Source organism: Theropithecus gelada, chromosome 3 (assembly GCF_003255815.1).
Source record: "Theropithecus gelada isolate Dixy chromosome 3, Tgel_1.0, whole genome shotgun sequence".
Lineage (NCBI taxonomy): Eukaryota > Metazoa > Chordata > Mammalia > Primates > Cercopithecidae > Theropithecus > Theropithecus gelada.
In genome coordinates, this window is record NC_037670.1 from 151,811,644 (window position 1) to 151,838,924 (window position 27,281).

Here is a 27,281-nt window from a genome sequence, read left to right on the forward strand (position 1 = left end):
CGATTAAGAGGGTACAGCATTGTGCCCTCTGGGTGTTCTGTGCTCACTAGTTTGGGACCCCCAGTTTTGTCTCCAATGGAAGTTGGGAACACAGCACTCCAACCTTCCTCATTTTTAATCCTCCTAGAGACTCCTTAAATAATCATTTGAAGTTTTGTCATAGCAGAGAGACTGTGAGAGGGGAAGAGGTTTCCACGTACTTCCACCCCCACATAGCTGAACATGAGCTGGCATCAGGTAAAAGGTTCACAGGATTCCCAGTCTTGGAAGACTCTTCCTCCTCTCCCGGCCTCAGTTTGCATACTCCTACCCATTCCTCTAAGCCCAGCCCAATCCCACATTACTGCATGAAGCCTTGTGCTATGGAATGAATGTATATCCCCCACCAGAATTCATGTTGAAATCCTAACCCCTAATGTGATGGTATTTAAAGATGACATCTTTAAGAGGTAATTAACTCATAAGCGTGGAGCCCTTGTAAGTGCCCTTGTAAGAATAGACAGGAGAGAGCTTTTCTTGTCTCTCTCAGCACCATGTGAGGATGCAACAAGGAGACAGCATCTGTAAACCAGGGAGAGGGACTTCACCAAGAACCCACCAAGCCGGTACCCTGATCTCAGAATTCCAACTTCCAGAAATGTGAGAGGGGAAAAACAAGGCTATTGTTTAAGCCACCCAGTCTAAGATATTCTGTTGCAACAGCCTATAACAGAGTTGATTAAGACACCTTGGCTGCTAACTGCAGCTTCCTTGGATGAAGTCAGCCTCTCCTTTAAACCCCAGGACCACACTGTAGCCCTTTCTACACAGTCTTAGATTGCTCGTGGTTATTTTACAGGATTTTGGTCATTTCCCCTCAACTAGAGTATAAGCAACATTGATGGCTTAGGGTCTTCTTTTCTTTCATATTATCCACTACAATGGCAAACACGCTGCATAGACCTGTGGGATGCTGCATAGACCTGTTGGTGGGTTGATTGAATATTACCTACTTACCTGTATTACTAAGTTACAGAAGGAGAACACGTGGGTTAAATGCTAGCATCTCTTACACTATTCTACTTCTCTTGATGGGGGAAAAAAAATATTTAGCACTTACTGGGTTTAGAAGCTGTACCAGGCATTGCTCAGCACTGTCTCACAATGCTAGGATAGGACTTGCCCACATTAACTCTGCATTGATTTCTTTCCCTGTGAAGTCCTTTTACACTCATATTTGATTAAAATGAGAATTTACCAAGGCATAATTGATATGTTTGACTGAATTGGTCACATTTTAAACAGGTGGCACAAGATAGGTCACAGTGTGAATCAGAATACAATACATTTAGTTCCACTGTTTTTCTGATTGTCCTAAAATGAATGTGACTTCTAGAACAAGTACTTCTGAAGCCTTTAGGGCTTTCATTTCTGACATTTGTATCAGAGATGATAGGAATTAGTGTCATGTCAGCCATCTCTGGCAGAAAAAAAATCTTCCCTCAACAAAAGTTAACATTCTTCGTCCGAAGCAGGCCTGTGTTTCTGTCCTTACCACACATGGAAAAGAAAGGGAATTCCAACCCAAAGGACAGCATTGAGGGCTGCCACCCATGCCTGGGGTTATTCAGCTGCTCATGCTCAACCACAACTCCATCATCAAACCCGTAGCCTACGTGAGTCAGAATTGGTGATTTTTTCTTTTTCTTTCTTTTTGTTTTTTTGGTCTTTTGTTTGTTTTTTTAACAATTGAATCCTAAGGGTATTTTTCTTCGGGCGCTGAAACATAAAAATGTAGTGCAACTTTACTTAAAAAAATAGAAAACCAATGTTTCTCTGGGTTTTCTACTTTTTTAATAAAACGGACTCTTACCATCCAACACATGGATTTGGAAGGATAGCAGTACACCACCTTCTTAGCTCACCTGGCTGGAACATAAGCTGATGAAGTCCCAGTCTCAAGTTCAGCCTTCAAGAAAACTAGACAGCCTTGCCCTATGCCAGAGCCAATCCAGACCTGCCCCAGTTCTGTTTCTTTCTTCGTGTGTGTGTGTGTGTGTGTGTATGTGTGTGTGTGAGTGAGTCAGACAGGGTCTCACTCTGTTTCCCAGGCTGGAGTGCAGTGGTATCATCATGGCTCACTGTAGCCTCAACCACCCAGGCCCAAGTAATTCTCCCACCTCAGCCTCCAGAGTAGCTGGAACTACAAGGGAATTCCACCACACCCAGCTAATTTTTGTATTTTTTATAGATACAGGATCTTGTCATGTTGCTCAGGCTGGTCTCAGATGCCCAAGTTGGTCTTGAACTCCTAGGCTCAAGTAATCCATCCACCTCAGCCTCCCACAGTGCTGAGATTACAAGTGTGTGCAACCATACCTGGCCCATCAGTTCTGTTTCTTGACCAATTACACCTTTAATGCTAATCTGCCTTTGTTCACAAAATAGAGCAAGTCAGTATGAATGGCTGAGAAACTGTAGGAGAGGTACCACTCAAAATGAATATCCTCTTAATAGCAGACATAAATATCTTCCTCCTCATTATCATCATCATAACAAACATCGTGGTGCCTCCTATGGACCAGGGATTTTGTTTAGGACTCTGAAATGTATCTTACTTGTCTTCATTAAAAACCTTATGAAAAAGGTACTATTATTAACTGGGGTTTTTTGTTTGTTTTGTTTTTGAGACAATCTCGCTCTGTCACCCAGGCTGGAGTGCAGAGGGGCGATCTCAGCTCACTGCAACCCCTGTCTCCCAGGTTCAAGTGATTCTCCTGCCTCAGCCTCCTGAGTAGCTGGGATTACAAGCCCATGCCATCACGCCCGGCTAATTTTTGTATTTTCATTAGAGATGGGGTTTCACCATGTTTGTCAGGCTTGTCTTGAACTCCTGACCTGGTGATCCATCCGTCTTGGCCTCCCAAAGTGCTGGGATTACAGGTGTGAGCCATCGTTCCCAGCCTGGGTTGCTGTTTTTTTAACAGATAAGAAAGTTTAAGATTTGGAGAGATTAACTATCTTGCTTAAGGTAACACAGTTAACAAGCATTATGTCCAAATTTGAACTTGGGCAGTCTGACTACAGAGCCCAACCTATTTCATATAATTCATATTAATCTATTTTACTCAAGAGCATCAGCACCACTAAATACATTAAAATAATCTATAATTTGAACAGACATCTCCTGATAACAAACATAATATCTATAAGTCACAAATATCTAAGAAATTTACATGAGTATGGCATGGTATTTGTTCTAGAAGTAATATAAGTTCAAACACTCTGAGGTGAGATGATAAATCACTCTGAAAACTAATAAATAGAATTGCCACCACATAAAGAAATAGGACAAGCACTAGTCGAAGCTAGAGGTCACTCTCAATCCATGTGAGAGGAAGCAAGAGTAAGACGCTAGAGCAAGAATAAGTCACCATCCACATGTCCCAAGGGAGCTCAGTGGCACTGCAGGGGATACAGAGACAGATCCATGATGTCCCTGAAACTGGGACTGTATTATACACCAAAGAAACCAGCCTCCCTAATCCCAGAGGGAGCCTTGAAGAGTCTTAGAGGGAGACTAACGGCCAACACTGAGAACACATGTTTATTAGCTTGCTGAGCCTAATGAAGTAATACAGCAGAGACTGGCCTCATTCTAGAAACAGATAAAAGTGGCTGTGCACAATGCTATGCCTAGACCCCTACATCTTGCCAGCGTGGTGTTCCTTATGTGTTCAAGATACATAAAGATTAGACGTATAGATGCAGGTTGTGAGGACAGTGTTTGGGGATAGAAAAAGTCCCCAATTACAGCTAAAAGAGATGACTCTGTCTTTTGCCAGAAAGTGTGTTATATCAATTAAATGGGTAAATAAGCCCTTTTCCCACTTTGAGGAAACAAGGGCCTCTTGTGACCCTCTATTGATTAAGACTGCTGTGGAATGTTATTTGCAATCGCATTGCATAATGGAAATCAGGAGGTAGCTGTCATGGTTTCTGAAGACAAATTGCTGGTAGCTGAGACATATCATAGCCTCCATCTTTTACTGTTCTCAATTCCCAATTAATGTGTATCTTACAATCTAAGTTTCTTAAATCAGTCTGCTCTCAAGTAGTAAAAATGCGTAGAATGGTAATCTGCCTGACCCTACTTTAAGAAATAGTGTTTAAGTGACCATTGCACTGATCATTATTCATGAGCTATGCATTACTTAATAAGGAACACAACTTCCAAACACGCACACAATTAAAGATAAATCCACACAACACCTGCTGTGATTATGACCAATAGGAACAGAAATCCAACCAGGTGTGTGTCAAAAGCTGCTGTCAGACAGAACATTGTTAAATCTCACTTTTGTTTTGCACACTTTGACTTGCTAAGTCAGCCAGCAAGCAATTTGTATGGAGCAGTGCTTCTCAAAGTGTGATGTGCAAAAGAGCAGCATCAGCATCACCTGGGAACCATTAGCAATGGCAATTCTCAGCCCCCACCCTGGGCCTCCCCGGACCCACTGAATCAGAAACCCTGCAGGTGGGCTCAGGAATGCGTGTTTCAACAAGGATTCTGGGTGATTTCTCGCATGCTACAGTGTGATAACCACTGGACTGGGCACAGGACAGACTTCAGATTTTAAGTCTTCCTAGGAAGGCATTACCTTTGGTTGCAAAAAGCTATCAGAAGAGCCCAGGAAGACACCTGTGTTAAAACCACTGCAATCTTCAATTGTGCTGTGAACCTAAAACCACTATGAAGTGAAGTCTATAAAATATAAAAAACCTGTGGTCTCTAGGGTGAATGGGTAGAAAGAGCACAGTACTTTCCTTATGCAGATTTATTTACATAGACCCTGACTTATTCTAGAAAGGTTTTCAGACAATTTTGTAAACCAAAATATATAACTTCCAGTCACAAACCGTTCTTATGGAAAGACTTCTCACTACTTTTCAAACAACCTCATTACTTAAAACACCCCAAACATAGGCATTTATCACTAAGTATGCTCTTAAGATGTCTTTGGTATTCACTGCAGGATTTCAGGCCATTTGAGGCTAGGGGAAAGAAAAGAAATTTAATTTAAATTCACCAAGTTTAAAAAGTGCTCCGCCCAAGAGTCATGGTGCTCCCTGAACTGTCTGAGCACATGACCACGATGCTGATTCTAAGTTACTACATGTTTCGAAGAGACATGGCTTGGAATGTCTGTGTCCTGTGACCCTGTCTTACAGCAAGATGCTTTTGGCAGTTCACTCATCTGGCCCCTTTGTTGGTCCAAGAAAGGGCCCTATACCACCAAAATTCATTCTAGAGCTAATAGTATTTGGATGAGGCTCTAGCATTGTTTCAACTGTTTTTCAAATAACAAATTTGGAGAGCAAAGGGAAGTAACTTGTTTACCAGAGATTTATAAAATAAAGTATGGTCCATCCATATGATTAAAAACCAAGCAATTATTAAAAAAAAATAAAGTCTTGCAGTTCTTATTCTTGACCAAACATCAGAATCACCCGGTGATCTTTTAAAACATACCAATGCAGAGCTCTACTCCAACCAATTTAACTGGTCCTGGCTAGGGTTTGGGCATCCAAAATTTTTAAAAGCTATGCTGGCAAAGCTAACATGCAGCTGGGGTTGAGAATTACTGCAGTACATCTATATTAACCAACATGGAAATTTTTCCCAAATATATTAAGTGAAAAAGAAAGTCATAAGTCACATATCTATTAACAAAATCATGTGTGCCTGTGTTATTAACGGATTTATGCATTTGGAAGTGGACTTTCCTTTTATACTATTTATTACTTAAACCTTTAAAATAAGAATGTGTTCATGTATTTTACTTATTTTATTTTTGATTGACAATTTATATGTATTTATGGGGCACAATATGATGGTTTATGTTTACAATATGGAGTGATTAAATTGGCTAATTAACAAATCCATCCCCTCACACTTTTTTGGTGTATGGTGAAAACATTTAAGATCTACTCTTTCAACAATTTTGAAATATACAATGCAATTTCTTAATGTTAAAAATACATTTAAATGGAAATTTGTAGGAAAAAGAGAAAGCACATGAAAATAGGAACTCTCAAAATATAATCATGTTTCCTTCTTTCTCCGCTTCTCCCTCTATATTCGTCTGCTTTCACACTGCTATAAAGAACTGCCAGATACTGGGTAATTGATAAAGGAAAGAGGTTTAATTGACTTACAGTTCAGCATGGCTGAGGAGGCCTCAGGAAACTCATAATTACGGCAGAAGGCAAAGGAGAAGCAAGACACCTTCTCCACAAGGTGGCAGGAAGGAGAAGTGCCAAGTGGGAAGAGCCCCTTATAAAACCATCAGATCTCATGAGAACTCACTCACTATCACGAGAACAGCATGGAGAAAACCACCCCCATGATTCAATTACCTCCACCTGGTCTCTCCTTTGACATGTGGAGATTATATGGATTACATTTCAAAATGAGATTTGGGTGGGGACACAAAGCCTAAACATATCACCCTCCTTCTTTTCTAAAGGAATATACAAGAAAAATAAACAAAATTATACTTCTTTCCCATCTATTCAACACATATTTCTAACATTGAGATTGGGATGAGGGAGAGAGTAGAGAGATTCGATGTATTCATTCATTCATTATTTCTCTGACAGGCCCATGCTAGGCGCTAGGAATATGGCAACAAACTAGACAGACACGGCCCCTGCCCACATGGTAGTTACAGTCTAGTGGGGAATGCAGACAAGTAGGTAAGCAATCACAACACAGTGAGAGAGACACTAAGGAGAGGCAGCACAGGCTGCTTCTTTGTTACTTGTAACAAAGAGACAATCTAGTCAAGGAAAGTGAGAAAAAGATCCCCAAAGTGGAGGTGGACCTTCATCCTGGGGAAAACCCTAGCCATTAAAGAGTTTTAAGAAGGGGAAAGACATTAACAAGTCTCCGTTTTGAAAGATCTCTGTAGCTGGGAGTGTAAGTGCTACTTACCAGTCATCTCTCATCTAAGGAGAGTGAGCTCTTTTCAAAGTTAAATGAAACCTTGCTACAGTACCAAAGAGTTGACTGAAGAAGTTCACTTCCCAATATTCATTATCTATTTGCCATCAAATGAGATTGAACATGAAATTTACCTCCTACTGAGTTTACTGACTGCACTCATTTATGAGTTCATCTCTAGATGAGCCCGGATATGGCGGATTTACCTTTTCAAAGTTTTGAAGCTAATAAAACCCACTGTATGCAATAACTCAAAAACTGCTTGGCTTTATGGAAGTGGTTGCTACAATTGGTAGAGTGTCTTGGAAGAAAATATATCTTCATAAACATAGCAGGGTAGGCGAAGACTGCCAGGGAAACAAGATGCTTCTCAGTATTTCATTGACTTCACATGAAGATCAATTTTCGCCATTTATAACCAGCACACTTCCACATAGGGTGAAATTATCTAGCCCACCCACAAATGGATTTCTATTTAAAAGTCTCATTTGATTGCCTTGGGAAGGATACACTGCAGACTATCTAACTCCTATCCTTTAAGGGTAGAAAATTAACAACCCAGGTAAAATTAACTAGAAAAACAAAAGAGAGAGGAATTATATCTGACAGTGTCCTCTTATGACCCAATGTATCTTTGTGGACATTAATGTGAGTTACCTCCAGCATCAATGTGCTATTTTTAACTTAGAATATTCAATCTTTGCTCAAAGTAAGACATATGATTAGTGTTTGGAGGAATTGATTTGCTTTAATTTAAAGAAGAGGAGTGGAAATGTTCTAGAAAGGGGAAAAAATTTGAGCTCTTTATAAAACACAAATTTATGGGCTTCTCAAACATTTCCAAAGACCCTCTCCTTTTTAAATTCTTTCCAAACTATACAATCTCTTATGGGGACCTGGGCCCCTCTTTTCATTGGGTTATCTACAATACAAAAGCCCGTGAGGTGTCATTTAGACCTCTGTATAGGATGGAGCTGTCCTGGGTCTGCTATTCTGCAGTTACATGTCACATTATCCTAATTGATACTTCTGTTATCTAAAGCCATTAACATGCTATATGAGTGAAGCAATCACCTAGGTCTGCTCTGCCTCATGTTAGCTGATATACGATGTGTGTGTGCACGTATGTATGTGTGTGTGTGTGTTCAGGTACACTAGTGCATCTAAAAAGTTCAGATCATTAAATTCTTGTTCTGTAACTCTCAAATTTGTTTCCACTCCCAACACACCTGAGGGAAATGGGACACTCATCTCAATAAAAAATAGCTCCCGGAAAGGGGCTTGGGAGGCATACATCGTTCACTGGATCCTGCCATTCGAAAAGCCTCCCAGGTAGTTTTAATAATGCAGTCCATACCCCTTGTGGGTGAGGCAACAGCAGTATGAACCCCACCATACACTCGGGGTTGAATATCACTAATCTAGTAAAGCATTCAGTATCCTATGGACCTATGCCACATGGCATCTTATTCCCAGGTTGTGTCCAGCTCCAGGCCCTTATTCAACCCTCTTCTGAAGTTAAAGAGGCTCATTTTGTTCATTTGCTTCTAAGCTTGGATAAGAAGAGAAACAAAGATAGGATGACACCACTTCATTCTAGATCAGATAAGCAGAGCCACCTCTATTCCAGCAGAGGAGGTGGCTATTCACTAAATGCAGTCTCTGCTGAGGCTAAATGAACCTCCCCAACTGATGCCGGCATCTCCTTTACAAAGACAAATCCCATTTCATTCCACAATTAGTGATCCTGAAGGAAATAAAATCCTCCTCTGACTTAAACATAGACATACTAACATGCAGATAGCTGACAACACATAGATCTCTTGCATCAGGTTTGGATTAGGAGAACACTTGGGAATACAAGGACTGGAAAGGTTGACACAGGAGGAGCAAGACTGAAGAAAGTGGTAAATGGGGCTACGTGGAAGACATTGTCTCCTTCACATTTTAGTACAGGAAGATGCTGCAAATAAAATACATGGCCTTCCCAAAGTTGTCCAAAAAAAGAAAACAGACATTTAGGGATCACTTCCAAATTTGGCCCAAATATTTTCCATAAAATTTTTAAACACATCACAACCAGATTCTTAAAACCCCAATTTATGTTTATTGTTGAGCAGGACAGTCAGTAAGTTCATGAATTAAGACCCCATTTGTATTCCTTATGATCAAGGTTCATTGCATGTCTTCATTGGAGATGCTCTACCTTCTTCAACTCCATTATCTGAGAATAACTAGCAATACATTAATTTTTAGATTATTTATGGGCATATTTTTAGATTCTGTGGGTCTTTCGCTACCCTGAAAGGGCCTAAGCTTGAGAAAACTGTCATAAAACTTATTTTTACCCAAGTCATAGCCTTTGGAAAATTAGTATTTAAGAAAAGTATTGTTTTTCAAAAAGGAGCTATATGCCAATCTCCAGTGCATTAACTGCTAATCATTCCTCTGATAACTACTGTAATATTTCATGTCTGTACTATCATATATATATAAACAGAAGTCATCCATACATAGAGTGGACAATTTTCTGTGCCAATTGTTTTATAATTAATATTACAAATGGAGTGCTAGCTGAAAGTCACATAAAAAATCAAAGTAAAGTAGCATAAGTTGCTATTATCTAATTCACATTCTTATGGTTCCAGAATCACCTGTAAGATGGGTTAGGCACCTACATCCTCTCACTGATGGACTTTTGAATTACAGACAATTTTCAAGTCCAATAACTTGGTTAATAACTAGATTTGCTTCTGTAGGTTAAATGCTCACTCTGGGCCAGTGAACTGATCATGTTAGTCATGACGTCTACCATAACAGCGCCCCCTCCTGGTGATAAGTGACCCACTCCCTGCACTTCAGTTAAGGGCGTCAAGAGCTGCCCTTTCATGTGTTGGTCTGTGTCTCAAGAGATGGCCTGGGGCATTGGACTCTGTCCAGAGGGTCAGTAGTTACCTTCTCACCCAGTCAGATGGGGTCCCTCCAGGATTACCCAAGAAATTAAGAGAACTAACCAGTCCATGAGGGAAGAATAGAGAAGAGAGAAGCCAGATACCCCCTGCATAAAAACAAAACCCCCTCTTGCCTTCAAGTGGCCTGGAGTTTCCTTCAATAGCCCAAAACACCAAAGGACATGACCAGGTCCTGATGGAAGCCTTCCTGCATTTTCTCATTAAATATACCCAACAATCTAACAATCTTATTATTCCCATTTTGCAGATAAGCTGATTCTATGTCAAAAAAAAAATGCAAACAAGCTTGGAAAACCTCATATGAACACTTTGTCTCCTCCACCACACTGCTCAAATCCTTGCCCACTTTTGGCTGGGCACCAGGCTACAGGAAACAGCCAGGATTCACAGGAATTACAATGGTATTGGCAGGAACCCGAATTGGTTTATAAGGGGAGGGAAATCAAAAGGAGTAGATTCTTAGGAACCTTTTCCTCTCCTCTAGAAGTGATGTTTTTGAACCACAGCTACTAAGTTAAAAATAGAAAAAAGATGCCTTAGAGCAGGTAAGGAGGGAGTTCAAATCAGGGAGAAGAGTTACAGAAATGTCTGAGCTGGACACCACCCCAGAGCAGAAAATGCCACATGGCACAGAACTGGGGTAGCTGGGAGGAATCCTAGATCCCAAGATGTGGGAGGAAACCTGGAGAATTCTGGTTCCACATCTTGCCTCTAAGCAAGGAGTCCCTCTAAGAGAAATGGTAAAAAACTGCCTAGTTTCCCTTGAAGGTTTCCAGAAATGGAGAACTAAAGCAACTCTGGCTATATGTCTTAATTGTGTCCTTCTCACTGTCAAGAAGTGCTTCTTAATGTCCTGCTCAAATGTCTCCAGCACACCCTGAAGCCTGTTTGCGCCTCTTCAGTACTCCTTAGACACAGAGAGCTTCTGCTTAGCATCCTCCTTATTTGAGAAAATTTCATCTATCTGAAAATAGCCATTAAGTTGCCTCATAGCATTTTCTCTTCTAAACTAGGGAAATCCATACAGAGGCTGCACAGCCACTCAAGGGGATGTTACAAAGAGGATTCCAGTGCCATGAGTGGGCCAGACTAGATGTGTCTCCAAGATATCTGCCAAGCCAGAAATCCTTTGATTCAATTCCTTTCATCGTTTGTGTGACATTTCCCATCACTTTGCTCACATTTGTCACAATACCTGTCATCTGCCCAATTTCTCCATATTCTTTTAATATTTCTAAATCTAATGTGCATAGGAATTTTTTTTTTTTTTTGAGATGGCATCTTGCTCTGTCACCCAGGCTGGAATGGAGTGGCACGATCTCAGGTCACTGCAACCTCTACCTCCCAGGTTCAAGCGATTCTCCTCCCTCAGCCTCCCAAGTAGCTGGGACTACAGGCATGTGCCACCACGCCAGGCTAATTTTTTGTATTTTTTTAGTAGAGACAGGGTTTCGACGTGTTAGCCAGGATGGTCTCAATCTCCTGACCTCATGATCCGCCCACCTCGGCCTCCCAAAGTTCTGGGATTACAGGCATGAGCCACTGCGCCCAGCCAGGAACCACTTTTCACAATATAAAACAAAGGCTCATTAACTCAGATTAAGTTAAAAAATTCATGTCCCACTGAGTAAGAAACCAGAGTGAAAGTATTTTCAATTAAACAAATTATGTCTATTACAAAAGACTACATATTGGTTATTAATAAATAAAATGAGAAAGTTAATGAAAATGGTGAGTTAACAATAACTTTATTTTTACGGCACTTTATACTTTTCAAAGTATTTTTACATATATTATTCCATATTTCCAATTTTATTCAATATATAAATGCAACATATGGGTAATAGATCACCAAACCTAAATCAAAAAGTCTCATTTATCCTGCTAAATTTGAACTTTTAATGCAATAAGAATTATATATAATTATTCCAAGTCTGTATCAGAGCAGTCTGAATTAATAAGGTTCTGTTCTATTGTAGTTATAATAAGCCTGACAATTTTATGGCCATCTCATCTCCCAGAGTGTCACTCCCATCTACACATTAGTAATAAATACTGTTTCTTCGTGAACAAACTTTTGTCATAACAGAGCATCCCACCTTAAAGAAGTTTCACCCAGTAAATTAAATAGCTCAAATACCATAGAAATGTTTTCCATGATAAATGTGCTAAGAGTTCATTATTCTCTTTAAAAATGCTTTGATTTAAAATGAGCCTAATAAGGAGGTTATCCCAAGATGACAAAGACCCAATATTTCACAGAACTTTTCACCTTTCTCTTTGTTCAGGAAAAAAAAAAAAAAAAAAACAGAGTCAAAATTAATCCAGTTAATTGTAAATAATGGAACTAAACCAACACATGTAGAATGCCCCATACAGAATGCCCCATTTGAGGAACCTGGTGACACGGAAAGGGTCTATGAGCACCTTCACCATCTTCAATTTCTTCTTAAACCTGCAGTTGGAGTCATAGCATTTCATTGTCCTTTCACAATGGTCAGAAAGACAATGCCTTTACCTACCTTAAAAAGTCTTAAAATGTTAGCAACCATGATGGACACGGAGCTTGCTGCAGCACCTATGACGCCAGAAATCTTGTCGGGCTTGGTGAAAATGGGTGGATCTCCATTAGCACACTTCACATCCGAAGCATCTTTCTCTATTAATGCCTGCACGAACGTTAGAGACTGCTCCAAAGCATAGGTGTCCCTAGAGCATGTGTCGAGGATGCGGACACCCAGAGTGATGTTGGAAAGGAGATCAGGGTCCTTGTTAATCTGGTCAATTGCATAAAGCATGGCCTCCAGTCTGTGAATCCCCTTTTCCTTCTTCAGCTCCCCACAAGGCACTCCTCTCTCTCCCTTTGCGTGGACAGGGAAGAGACCCCCCAAAATAATGTCCCCATCCACCCGTATGGAATGGGCATACTCTTGGCTGTGAGTTCTTTGCATCATTGTGAGGATCCAGTAGAACTTGGCGGTCAAGAGGAAGAAACAAGGGCAAGAGGCTGATCGCTTTCCCTCGCATACCATTTTCTCCACAGGTGGTATTGCAATCCAAGACCCAAAGTTTATTCTTGCCACAGAAGAAGGGGGACCACCTGAGGCTGCACCTTCTGGAGGCTACCATCAGGGCCCATGGGGAAAAGGCTCTGTGGGCATCAGCAAGTTTTCTTGATTTGAATGTCACAGTGAGTTTCCATCAGACCCCTAAGGTTCAATTTTATTTCCTTATAAGATCAACTTGCCTGGAATGGTGCAAAAATTAGAACATCTGAGGTTCTGATGTTGGGATGAGGTCAACAACTCATGTCCTTGAAATCAGCCTTGTAGCAGAATTACTCCTGGGAAGAGGGGAAAAAAGGGGGTTCAGTTCAGTGGGTCTACATGTTTCACATTTTGCAGCCCTGTTTATGCCAGCCTCTTAAAAAAAATCCCCTATTCAGTAAGAAACTAATTCTTTTTGTCCCCCTGTGATTCTGAACACCTGGCTGCACTGCATCTAAATAGGGAGATTGATGACACTTTTGGAGCAAGGGAAACAGAACAGTATCAGGAATTAGGTTGATTCTCCCAAGCCAGAAAGTATTTTTATTTATCATTTTATTTCAATAAACCTTATTTCCATGAAGGTAAAAATCCTGCAACTGATGGCACCATTTCCTTTCAAATCTGTTTTGGTTTTTTGGTTTTTGGTTTTTTTGTTTGTTTGTTTGTTTGTTTTTGCAGCTATCTGAATTTAGCATTCTAATTTTGTCAACAAAATCATAATAAAATATTATTTTCTGTGATGTATTCAACAAGCCAGTTATCTGTTAATGACTTTTATTTTTAGTGCCTCAAGTTACCCAGTAGGAAAAAGTGATTATTCAATTACAAAAAGTGAGAGAAAGAAATCCACCCAAAGAGCTAAAAAATGTGTAAGTTTTGTAGCTTGTGAAAAAAATTAACATAGAAAGTCATCTATTTCGTATAAATTGTCTTATTCTTCTCTGGTAAGAAAACAAAGACTTGAAAATGAAACACGCAGGGAAGGTGACATGTGAAGATATTCCTATTACCATTGTCAGGGTTTCCAGTTAATTTGTTGGGGTGGGAGCAATGGGTATATTAACAGTTCTGAGGGAAACATGCCTTGATCCTGGAATCACTAGGAGCAAATCAGAGTTGGTGATCAAATGAAGAGCTGCTTAATTCTGTCTGACTCGGTGGGGAAAACAGTTATTTCATCGAGACTAGAAATAACTTGGAATGAAAGTGTCTATAGGCAAATCTACAAAGTTTTTTCCTAAGGCCTTCACTCTTAATTCCATAAGATTTTTTTCAAATGACTTTCGAAGAGATGTGACTGAAAATGAGAACTGACTTAACACAGGGAATCTGAGATTTGTAATGCACAGCTAATTAAGAGAATAAGCAGCACCAATTTACTTTGGCAGGATGGTTAATCTAATGCTCATTTCTAACCTATTTATGTATGGGTTTGAAACCTGAAATTTGGACAGTTCTCCTGTACCCTAGCCAACCAACATCTGCTTGTATTTTCCATTCACTTGTTCAAGTTCCAGTTCATAAAATTTTCTTCTTATCCTTCTTGTCTCGAAAGGAAAGATGGTGCTTCCCTGGGGGATAAGTGAACATATGCCCAAACGTCTTCGAAGAAAGCTGCAATTTTTGCACTTTCAGATTAGAAAAGAGGGCTCATAGCAGCCCACTGCCCCATATTTCTGAGCAAACACCTGGTAGCCTAGCCAGCCAATGGCCCACTCGGCTGAGATAGTTCTGTGCAGCCTAAGACAAGTATTCACTGCCTCCTGGCACATATTAAGCCTTAGATTTCCTACGTGCTGCCCCCAAAAATACTTCGTCCTTTCTGATTTTTCTCACCACTTAACTGTTAGTCCCTCACACTCGATTCTCCTAGCAGCTGCTTTTCCCTCAGAAAATCTGTGATTCAATAACAGCCTGACCTCGGGCATTCCACAAAAGGAAACACTCAGAAAGTCAACCTGACTTTCAGGATGAAACCATTTAAGTGATAGGCCATAAATTACACTGGCCACCCATTAAGAGAAGTAAGATTGTGTTTTACAGTTTCACAAAGAAAACCAGTCACATGATAGTAAAACCTCATTAACTCCGATCACTAGTTGAGAATTTGAGACCAATTCCACGTGGCTGGGCTGACCCTTGTTCTGACAGAGTACAGACTAAATGAATAAATAAGGTGAAGAAGAAATGTCTAGGGAGAGTGGATGGGTCTTGATTTTCTCCAAAGGCCCGCCTTTCCTCTTTACACCAAGCCATCCCCCAAGTACTTAAAACACTTATGAGAATAAATGGCTTTCAATTATAGACGAACATACAAACAGTCCATCTGTTCATCACAATGCATCCTTACCTATCCATGTGGCATTAACCTAGTTCCAGTTGCTGTATGGTCCAGAAAGTAATAAAATTGAGTCGCTTTTAAAATTATTGGTGGTTGCAATATTGTTTACTCTCTTTGGTATCTCATAGCTTTGTTTGGAGCTTTAATTTTTAAAAAAAGGTTGGGGGATGAATAGCAGTGAGGCAGGAATCAGTTTTGTTTAGTGGTTGAATGCACTGAAATGGAAAACGAGAGGTTCAGTTTTGGTTTCATTTCAGTTTCATTTATTGAACAGCTCACTTGAATTTTTGCTGGAGTTTCCATCTCTGGGTCATAGAATTAATTGCATGTAACCTCTCTGAAGCTTGCTTTTCTTGTCTTTAAAGGGGCGATAGAATCTGCCACACATCACACATGGAAAGCATAGTATCTGGCTCAGTAAACAGGAGTTATTGTTGCTAACTTAGTCTGTAATTCATTTTCTACTAGAGCAGAGCACCTCTTTCTGTATTTGCCCAGTTGGTGAGCTTTTACTGAATTTCATTTGTCACTTTAAAAAATAAAATCAGAGCTACTTATAAAATATTTAAATCTTGCAGTTATTTCAAAATCTGATACACTGTCATAAAAATCAGACTCCACTGCCAGAAGGTTTAGTTTCCCCTTTTAAGAAACCTAAGGAAAAATGTATTTGACAGTTTGCGAGAAACTACATCAGTTAGGTTTCATTGTACAGTCTTAAATTACTTATCTTGCTCTTGTACCATTCTTGTGAGCTTCAGTCCAAACTCATCCTAGTTTGAGTCTATGAGTTTTAAAGAAATCATAATCTTTCAGAGCTATAGATCCAAATACCTCTATTTTACGTTTTGTGTTTGATTTAAAGTATAAACAGCTCCTCTCTCAAACTGACCTGCCTCTGATATGTGGCAGAAGCCTGGCCTGTGCTGGACTGTTTCAAGGAGGCGTGAGGTCTAGACTCCCGAAACCAATCTCAGAGTGGGACAAATCCTCTCAGCACTATGTCTGGGCCCACAGGGAGAGGCCATGCAACCCTTTGGGGAGGCTTAACTATGAACCCTCATAGACCTTCCTGTGCACTCCCCTGCCTGCCTACCCTGACTTACAGGGCACATCATACATCCTTGGGCCCTCCATGGGCAGTCTGGCCTAAGGCTCCTGGGAGCAGGCACCCTGGCTGGACCCTAAGCCTGTGGCCCCCTAAATGTGCTCTGTTTCCTAAAAGGCCAGAAGGACAGCTCCTCACTGGCCAGAGCCCAGAATTCTGCTTTATTTTCTACACACCTTCTCTGTACCAGTGTCAAGTACCTAACATAGTATCTCCACCAATTTTCATACACCAGGCATTAGCTCTTGTATAAATGAGAAAAGAAGGCTCAGAGGGATTGAATACGGCCCCAACCCCTGAGCTGGTTGAGCTGATGAGTGGCAGTGCCACCAAAGTCATCTGTCCCAAAAGGTGGGTCTGTCATTGGAGAAAGCCCCCAGTGCTACAGGGACTCGCTGTGGCAGCACGAGAGAAGGGAACAGCCCTGCCCCTCCACTGTAATCTTTCAGAAAGGTGCACATCTTTGACACTTAGCTCTGGAAGAACAATAACGTACTAATTAGGAAGGGACAATCTGGGGGCATTTCCAGGGAGGTGATTTCTGAATCTCTCAAAGGGCTGAGAAGATCCAATGCAGTTTGTCCAAACAGTTCTGCTCCAAATGAGGTCTCCTGGCCACGTTGATGTCAATGGGAACACACCCACCAATGCATGCAGGGCCTCTCTGGGTCTGCCATCACGTCTTCCTTGGCCATTTAGCAGGTACGATTAAAATATGATAGGGTAAAATCCTCGCTGAGGAATACCATTATCCAAGAATTGTAATTTTTTTCTCATAAAAAGGCCAAAGCAGGATTCCTAGGCTGCATTCCATTTAGCTGTTTAACAAAAAGGTTAAGCTGAATATTCTCATCAATTCCTATGACTGCTCACACTTGTAGCTCTTTGGGTTGTTTTTGAAAATGCATCATATTTCTGTATCATCTCCCATGCTGCAATATGTATGCATGTCTGTGGATTCTTGGTGGGGCAGAGTGAGGGTGGGGCAGAGTGAGGATGGGGCAGACAGAGCTCTCCCCTGGCAACAGAGGCCTGGAATCGGATCTTTGTCTGACAGTTACTGGCTGGTGACACTCCCAAGCACATAGAGGTGACATGTCCCCTCACCTCTATGTGCTTCCATTTCCTCATCTGTGAAATGAGTGAGATGGACCACATGATCTCTAAGGTGTCTTCCAGCTTCCTATTCCGAGATTCTATTATTTAATAATAAGGGAATATGAGATTATGCTCAAACATCAGAGCAAGGCTTTGCCAACTGAACACAATAACTGATTTTGTTTGCAAGTTGAGTGACTTTTTTTCATCAGTGAGAGGATTGTGAAAGCTCTTCTACACAAGCCAGCCTCATATTTTAAAAAATCTGATACAGGAGAAGCTCGACTTACTAAACAGATAAATTAGAAAGCAATTATTTGCATTACAAAAGAATTCACCACAGGTTTCCTTTAAATAGCTAAATCCCAGGCATTTAAAAAAAAAAAATCTGATTTAAGAGAATTCAATTTGTGCCCTTATTTTTCCAATAACACAGCTATTACACAAAAAGACCATATTTAAAGTAATGAGAAGCTACTTTTTATGATATGTATCAGATAAGAAGAGAGAAAGTGGGTGACATCAACACTTACTGAATGCCTGCAGTGTGCCTGGAGCTGCAGACACATTATTTCATTTCCCTCTTAAAATACAACTATGAGGTTGGTATCACAGCCGCCATTCAAGATCTAAGGAACCTGAAAACAGAAAGATTATATGACTGTGTCTAAAGTCTCAGGCCAGGATTCAAATGCAGGACTGCCATTTTGTTCCTTCCCTTACTCCATGCCCCCTGGGGGCAGGAGGCCATGCTGGATCTCAAACTAACTCTGATTTGATAATGAGGACTGTGAGTGGGATGTTCTAGAGCCCTAGGAGACACTGATTCTAGTCTTACTTCCCCCAGTACTTACTGTATAGCACTGAGCAAGTCACTTAACCAAATCTCAGTTTCTTTGTTTCTAAAATGGGGGATGATTCTCCCCCATCTCCCAATTTGTGAAATCAAACAATATAATGTGTGTCGAAGTACTTTATAAACTGCCAAGTACTATAAGAACGCACAGGGATACTGTTAGTTTAACAATCCGTCCTAGAACTAAAATATGTTATTGGTGTATTGTACTTAGAAGATCTAAGAAAACCACTTTCTCATCATACTTGGGGCTAGTCAGACCTTAACAAGGGTCACAGGTCCAAAAAAGTCAACCCTGACAAGCCTATATGGAGAGCAAGAAGAAGTCAATGGAAGTACCATGTCTGACCTGGAGAACTAAAGGTCATGGCCACTGAGCATCTAAATCGCTATTCTGAAGAAAGTGGTGACAAGATAATCTCCTGTTGTGAAAACAGGACAACCGGAAACCTTCCTAAGTTGTAGGCAGAATATAATGCTTCTATCGCTGGGTCATGACCACTGGAAGAGTCAGCCAATAAATAGCCAGCAGCTTTCTAGCTTTAGGCATAACCCTGCCTGGAAAAGTATGAAATTGGCAACACATGTGTCCAACAATCTATAAGATCTCCTAGATCTTCCTACTTCTGCTCACCTCCTGCCCTGCCCTGCCCTCCCCAGAACTAGGTGTCTTCCGTCGTCAGTGTCTTTGTTCTTTCATTACCTTGGCCCTCCCCAGGGAGTGAGTGGATTCATTAGCAAGTATCAAAGCCTGAAGATGCATTACTGTCATCCCCAAATGGAACATCTGCATTCTCAAAATGATTCCTAGGAGAGCCATAGTTTCTTTACCAAAGAAATACCACCATTAATAATGGTTAAGGCTGGCAATGCAACAAGCCAGAGCAGGGAGCTAGGAGTCAGGAGCCTCTCAATAGTGCCTCTCAAATCACTCCAACAGCAATGCCCACCACTCAGAAAGAGTGTCCTGGGATGAGGCAATATTATGCTCAGAGTCCCTCCCAGTGAGTGGGTTTGTCACAATTTGTCAAAGTACCAGGTAGAAATGAAAATCAAAGAAAAAAAGAAGAAAGAGAGAAAGCCCAAATCTAAATTCCAATTCCTAGCAGAAAGAAAACAAGATCCCTCTCTTGAAATGAAAACAATAAGCCAGCCAACTCTCAGCTCATAGCCTCTCCTGCGAACAACATGAAGTGGCCGTCCCTACTGAATGAACCACATTCGTGAGTCTGGGGACGCCCAGTCAGAGTCTATCAAGAAAACAGCAAGTTTCCTGAACCTCCGCAAGCCAGCCAACTTGACAAGCATGCAGATGTGGACAGGTCTTGGCTGTGGGTCCAGGAAGAGAGAAATTCAAGCAGCCTCTTCTTTTAAGACACTGTGACAGAGCAACTCCACTCCCCTCAACTAAAGCAAGGTCATCTTTATGATGGGCATTCCAACTACCTGAGGAAGGTGGTAGGAAGGAAACCCGGAAGGAAAAAAACATGTGTGTAGTGTGCTGTGCATCGTGCCCTGAAGACAATGGAACATTCATACACAAAGATTGGCACGCAATTGCCAATGTGAATGTCAGACGGGTTATTTGCTGCATAAATACCAATTAAACAAGCCCCGCAGCAGCTTCAACCTGCTCAGCCAACTTTGAAAAGAGCACATCTCTCCAGACCTCTAACTTTCCCCTGCACTCATTGGAGCTCAGCTCCTCCTTTTCTCTATTCCTTTCGGATGTAGATGTTTTTAGAATTATTCAAGCAGCCATAACTTTCGAAGGGTGCATAATAGGGCAGAACTAGCTAGCACAATCCAAACAGAACAAATTGAGCCTAAATAACAGTATAGAGAGCTGTGTTCTCAGTATCTTCTTCTTTATTCCGGGTCAATTGTCTCCTACAAAGCCTCCCGTCATCTATTTCTCCCCACATCCCTTATTCAGAAGCAAGAATTCTCTATCTTAGACATGGTACAACCTGTAGTTGACTCTAAAATGGGAAAATTGCATTTTAAAAAATCTTGGTTCGTTTTCCCTGATGGAGAAAGCTTTTCTTTTCAAAATTATCAAGGCACACATTTTCAAGAACCAGAGAATGAATTGCACACAGCTGACTGTGCCTCCTACAGAGATCTTTCACGGTATTATTCACAAGCAAGTGACCAAGGTAAACTAAAGTGGTTTCTGTAGCCATTTGCAATTATTGACAAACAATTTCATAACGGAAAATGGAAATTACAGGAAGTGCAATAAGCTGTTTATCCACGATCTACCTGCTGGTGGCTCTTTTTCTCTATTTTTCTTTCAAGTAAAATACAAGCTATCATAGGAATGCATTTCTCCCGTTCATGATTTTTCTTGTATCTCCACCACCAACCCTGTTTTCCAGTTATGTCAGTTGGCAGGATTTGTATTCAAACGCGGTAGTAGCCTGGACTCTAGTGTATTCTTGGGTGTTCCAGAGACTCCCGCACCTTCAGGTTTGTGGGAAAGGATCCCCCAAACGGCAAATTAGGCATTCCTTCCCGGGGGCGGGACTTGCGTAGGGGACTTAAGGATTTCTGCAACCGGCGAGGGGATCTGTTTTCACCCCCGCTATCCAGGGTGCGCAGAGACCCTCTGACCCCAGGCTTCGCAATTTGGGCCACGGGGGAAGTAATTCCCCGGGGAACCGCGGGGGTGCCGTTTTCCGCAACTGGGTGACTCGCGTGTCCCTCCGCATTTCATGTGCACCAAGGGAGCGCGTGTCAAACGAAAGAAATTTTTTTTTCTTTTTTGGTGATTCTGTTATATTTTCACCAACTGAACGGAGCTCAAGGGATCTCCGAGCTTTCTGGCTGGGCGGATGGGCTTCGCGCTTGGCGTGGCTGAGCTGTCTGTCCATCTCTACCTCTGTTTCTATCTCTACCATAACAGCGGCCACTCAGCCCGCCCGGATCCCGTTCCCCCGCGCACATTCCTTTTTCTTCTTAGTTCCTTGGGCTGTTGAAGCCGGGCTCTGGGGTGGATAGAGACTAGGGCCATGAGGGGAGCGCCAGGCTACTCTCGCCTTTCCCGCGCCCCGGGGCATTCCGGCGCCGCCCGGGTGCCCCCGCGCGCTGGGAGTGCAGCCTGCGCCCCCGCCGCACCTGGCCGCCCTAGCGCCCACGCCCCGCACGGGGCCACCCGAAACTGGGGCCGCGCCGGCCGCGGGAGCTGCAGAGGAGCTATCGGGGCGAGTTAGCTTTTGCTTTTTAAACAAGATCCCCGAGATCTTTTCTCCATCCCCCAACCCCCAACAGGACACGGAACTCCGGCGTTTACCGAAAGCCACAAAAGAGGGGCACGGAAATCCCAAGCTCGCCGTGCTAACTCGGAGAACGCAAACTCGAGACAGAGCGTGCGCCGTGCGGGGATGCGGGTGTCGAGGACCCCGAGGCCCCCGGCTTCCCCCGCGACCCCCATCCTCCCTAGATCCCGGTTAGACATCCATCCAGCCCACGCTCAGAGGGCGGGGGTATTACCCCGACTCATCCCGGAAGCCGCTAACTTCGGAAATCCCTCCCGTTAGGTTCGCGAAACGAAGGTACCTCGTCATCTCGGCGGGGCAAGTCCGGATTCCACCAGGGCAGGTCTGGGAGGTCACCCGGGGCAGGCGATCCGAGGCAGAGCGCTTTAAAATCCTGCCGCCGCACGCCCAGTCAGAGCGCCGAGCGCGCCTGCCCCTTTCCCGTCACCCTTCAGTCTCCCATTCGCCGACTAAACTTTTGGGGGATCACACCTCCAAGCCTTGGGAGTTCCGGGTGAAGTCTCCCTCTTTTCTGAACCTCTTTACTGTAATGTAATCACGGGTAGAAAAGAGGGGTGGCTGCCTTGTTCTTTGCAACGTAAAATCAACAGACACCCAATCAAGCTCCAATGCCCGGCCAGCCCCTCGCCCCCTGGTGCCCACTCTCCCTCTCCCCCCATTCCCGTCACCTCCGCCCGCCAGTTCTCTCACAGACTACAGGCGTGCAGGGCCATCTACTTGTGCTCAGGAAAAGCAAATCACTAGAGTGATCTGGGAAGGAATGGTGCACCTGGCTGTCCGCTGAACGGTTTTAGGGAAGAAAACGGAAAGGGGAATAAAACGGGGGGATTCTCCTTTTCCAACAAGCAGGGCGTTTCGGGGAAGTTTGGGGGCCGGGGGCTTTTTGTCCCGTGGTTCCGCACTTGCTTCGCTCGGAGCAGCTTTCTGTTGCCAGGCGGCGAGTCTTACCCTGCTCCCCGCAGAGGGCGCGGTGAGGAAGCCCGCCGGGGGCCCGCAGCTCCATGTCAGCGCCGCCGCCGCCGCCGCCGCCGCCGCGTGAGGCGAGCACAGCGGCCGCACTTGTGGCTGATCTCCGGGCTGAGGGGGCTGAGCTGGCCGAGCCGGCGCCAAGTCTCTTCCATGTGAATAACAAATACTCCCACCGGCGGCCGCGATTGGTCTGCGCCCGGCGCCTCCCGATCCTCCGCCCGCGGCCATTCACCCCGCGCGGCGCGGGGAGCCGCGGCCGGGATCGCGCCTGGGATCGCCAATCGCTTCGCGCCAACCAGTCACCTCGGGAAGCAGGAGGAGGAACCCCCGAGTGGCGGGAGCCTCTGGATTTCGGTGTCACCCAGCGGCCCTGGCGAGGGCAGGGAGGGGGACCCTCGGCCCGCGGATCCCCCTCCGCGCTTCAGCCCGAAGCGACAAGGAGACTAGAAATGTCAATAGTTCTGATTTTTAAAAATCACCCCACCTTCCCCGCCCCCAAGAAAAAAGGGAGGACCCAACGACAGAGTGGGAGGGTGGGAAGAAGCGGGAGCGGCAGAAGGAGGAATATGGCTGTGGAGGAGCCCAGCGGCTCTGGCTGCCTGGCGAGCCCGGGACCCGCGCGGCAAGGCGCGACGCCCGCCCGAGCACAACGGGCAGCACCCGCGAGCCCGGGTCCCCCGTGAGCACAGCTCCAGAAAGCATCACCGAGAATAACACATGGTACATGACAAGTGTCCCGCCACATGCTTTCTTTTCGGGGATGCTTAAAGTAGAGCCCGCAAGCGGCACGGTTCCCCTGCAAAGTTTGCCTGGCGCTGCGCGGCGGTTCCGCCATTTGTCCCGCCCCGCGACTCGGACGATTGTCTCCCCACTCCCCGCCCCCGAGGGTCTCGGGAACGCGTGCTACAGAGTCCCCAGGGCTCGCGGTACCACACAGCGCGGTCCGCTGAGGGCACTGCGCAGGACGGGGCGTGTGTGGCTACCGGGACGGTCATTTTATTGAGATGATTCAAGGAGCCGCAGACGCGGGGCAGGAAACTCCGGGAGAGCTGTGCTCGGGTTCTGCAGGGAAACCTCGGGATTCCCTTCGCATGCCGCCTGTGGAAACCTGTTGGGTTCGTCGTGCACAGTCCAGCGTTCCTCCCCACTAGTTACCGCCCAGGTCCCCAGACCCCGAACTCGCCGGAATGAAAGGAGCCCCTAGCCGCCTAGCGCGGGGGTAGCTACTCCGGCCGGGCCTTGCGTTGGTGAGAAAGTTCCATCTAGAGGCGGCCTCGCGCAACTGCAGGCGGCGCCCTAGGCCCGGGCGAGCCAGGGAGGGCGGGGCGCGGGGGAAGAGGGGGCAGGTCAGGAGATAAAGAGGATGGAGAAGGACCGGAGAGACCCCGAAAAAGCAGGCTCTAGACCCCCGTTCGGCATCTCTATAATGAATTTCATCTTCCTAAGCATCATGAACTTCTAAGCATCATGTCAGGAATCTTGCATTAATTCCTGTATATATCGCCTATTCTGTTCGAGTTATTTTAATTTTCACATCAACTCTGTGAGATAATCAAAATTATTAAGCCCACTCTACAGATGGAAGAAGAAATCGAGGCTTAGAGATACGGCTGGAAAGCATTAGAGCCAGAAATCACAGCTGGTCTGGCTTCAAAACCCCATAGCACTTCCTCCTTGGTGGGGTTGCCTTTTCCCAAGGCTGGTTTTAATGTGCAAAGTTTCCATTGAGGAGACAGCTGTCTCTCTCCTAATTTCAAAAAAGGGCCTTTGCCCTTTGTCACTTAGAAAAAAATCTACAGGTTTTCAGCCCAGGGCACCTCTTCCCCGTTCGTTCCCTTCCTTCTCCCATCTCCTCATGAGAGGCGCTTTGATTGTTGAATCATTATTTTATAGCAGCAACCACAAAAGAGAGAGGGAGGAGGATTTGGAGACAGAAAATGGGTTGGGTCCTCTGTCTGAAAACCTTTCTGCATAGGGAAACCTCAATTCCCTGTGAATGTCTGGTGCAGCTCTGAAGAGGGTGATCAGTGGCCAGTGCCACTCGGGACAAGGAAGGTGGGAAGAGGGAAGAGCTCCTAATTTATGCGGAGATGGGACTGGGTGGACTTCCTGGTTTCATGCCTGCGTGTAAGAAGCTTTAAAGATTTTCTTTTCTTAGGGACTGGAAGAGATCCCTCCTCCCCCAGAAGTGTAAAGTAAGTGCAGTGGCCTGATTTCTATAGCAGGAAGCCCACTCCACCCCAAATTCCAGACCCATGATCCCGGTCTGAGCAATGTTATCGCATTTTTTCCCAGAGGTCTTTACGTGACCTCTGGAGGCTGCTTTGCCATCCATGTGATAAGCTAGAATTGCCAGAGAATAAACATCATCTGGCAGCAGTTCTTAACTAACACCTTGTAAGTGTTGGTATGTAGATACCCCAGCTCCCTCATCCCTCAGTTGGACCCACTCACTGCTGTGTGTTTTACACTGACTTCCAGAGTTCCCCACTGGGATTAGGTACCAGGGGCCCACAGTGGTACCTAGCTTGATAATGCACCCTTTATTGGCTCACTTCCCCACCTGACTACCAGGATTCCCTTCACCTCTTAAACTACCTGCTCTTGAATCCTTGTTTCAGGTTGTGCTTCTAGAGAAACCCAAATGAAGCCAGTAGAGATGCACATATACTGTATGTTAGTGTTAAGTATGACATACACTATCAGTATAGGTATAATGTAGAGGTATAAATAAGTCCGTGTTAGACCCTTTATTACATGTGCATTAATAAATTTGAGGGGGAAAGAAACATGACGGAGGGGAAAGGCAGAGGAGGCCCTCAAATATGTTGGGCATCTGCTGCTGCTGACCGAACATTGTCTTCAGGGTAGGCAAGAGGCCAGCTGCGGGGCCAGTAGGGTCATTGCCTGGCATGAGCCAAGAGGGTAGCAGCCTGGTGCTCTAGCGGGCCCATTTTGAAAATAAGGACAATAAGGCTGGCTGTGGCTTTGAAGGCCTAAGGAGGCTGAGTGAGCCAATTGGGGAAGAAATGCCTAATGAGCTGCTTTTCTCCTTTCCCTATTGATCATTACCTGCAGAGAACTGATGTCTTACAGGCACATCGCTGCCCTTTTTGGTGCAGCCTTCTGTGAGAAAACTAGACTCGATCTCTTCTAAGGAAAGTGCAAGTCCAATGCTTGGTTTTGCATCATCTTTAACTCTTGATACTCAAAATAGAACCGTCACTCAAATCCTACATGGAATCTGGTCAATAAGGAATAGAGCCCTTCTATATATTCTTCAGTGTTTCCAATGGCTTTATCTAGTAGCCCTTGAGCAAATGACATAGGCTTATGTATAGGTTATAATTTGCCCATGTACAGGTTATAATTCGCCCAGACCGATAGCAACATTGGGACACAGGAGGAAAGATTGTCTCCAGGAGGGACTGGTCCCTATGAGTAACGTTCACAGGAAAAAGTCATCGGTTGTACAACCTCTATTCGTCAGGGCCAAACACCATGACACTGCTTGCTCATTGCTGCAATCTGACTCAGGGGAGAGTGTCTGAAGACCAGGCCATCCGGACATGCAGGTTATTCTAGAGTCATCCACCTTGCTTCCCCTTGGGCTCCCACCTTCTGCAATATACAATCTGTCTTTGGAAAGTGTCTGACCTCATCCTCCATCCCACCCCAAATGTTTATTCAAACCAAGTATATTTCCTAGTAGTTAATCCTCCAAGAAGATTTGCCTATAATCTTCTCATTTTCAGTTGATTTAAAATGTGAGAAACTGCCCATGTGTTAGAAAATGCAAAAAACAATGCCATATGTTTGGGGTCCATTTAACTCAAGCTGTGATATATATTCCACACATGGAGATTTATGCCACAATTCCTGCTTTGGGGTAATCATTAAGGCTGAGAACCTTTGCAGGCTACTCACCCAAGAGAAATATCGACAGCATGATGCTCCCACATGGAGCAAAGCTGACAGGGGAAAGTGGGAATGGGATTTGTTTCTTTTGGAAACGAAGACAATATTTTTCTTGCTAGACCATCTGCACATGGCAGTGAGTGTACCATGTGGGTTTTGCTCAGTTTATTAGACACTGGCTGCTAGAAGCAAAATCAGACATGTTAGACTGACAGTCAGATAGAGCCAATGAGGTTCATGACACCAATGTCATGAATGAGGGTGTTTTGCACTTCCACAGTCAACTCATACCTGCATACAGGAGTCACGGGAAAGATTCTTTAAGAATTTCTGACATACAGTATATGTGCATCTCTACTGGTTTCATTTAGGTTCCCCTAGATGCACAACCTGAAACAAGGATTCAAGGGCAGGTAGTGTAAGAGGTGAAGGGAATCCCGGTAGTCAGGTGGGGAAGTGAGCCAATAAAGGGTGCATTGTCAAGCTAGGTACCACTGTGGGCACCTGGTACCTAATCCCAGTGGGGAACTCTGGAAGTCAGTGTAAAACACACAGCAGTGAGTGGGTCCAACTGAGGGATGAGGGAGCTGGGGTATCTACACACCAACACTTATAAGGTGTTAGTTAAGAACTGCTGCCAGATGATGTTTATTCTCTGGCAATTCTAGCTTATCACATGGATGGCAAAGCAGCCTCCAGAGGT

At 44.0% G+C, this 27,281-nt stretch overlaps 1 protein-coding gene across 2 annotated transcripts in view; it reads right to left on the bottom strand.

The window, feature by feature from the left end:
* GRM8 (glutamate metabotropic receptor 8) overlaps positions 1-23,137 on the bottom strand; it is an 818,800-nt gene extending 795,663 nt beyond the window's left edge. The window contains exons 1-2 of one of the 2 annotated variants that reach the window (XM_025379129.1): positions 22,640-23,137; positions 12,480-13,300 (exon numbers count right to left, since the gene is read on the bottom strand). In XM_025379129.1, the coding sequence (XP_025234914.1) occupies positions 12,480-12,989 (510 nt within the window). In that variant the 5' untranslated portion in view covers positions 12,990-13,300; positions 22,640-23,137. Of the gene's footprint in view, positions 1-12,479; positions 13,301-21,971; positions 22,225-22,639 lie in introns of those variants that run through there. The other variant, XM_025379130.1, reaches the window with a different exon arrangement.
* Between the last annotated feature and the right edge of the window lie 4,144 nt (positions 23,138-27,281).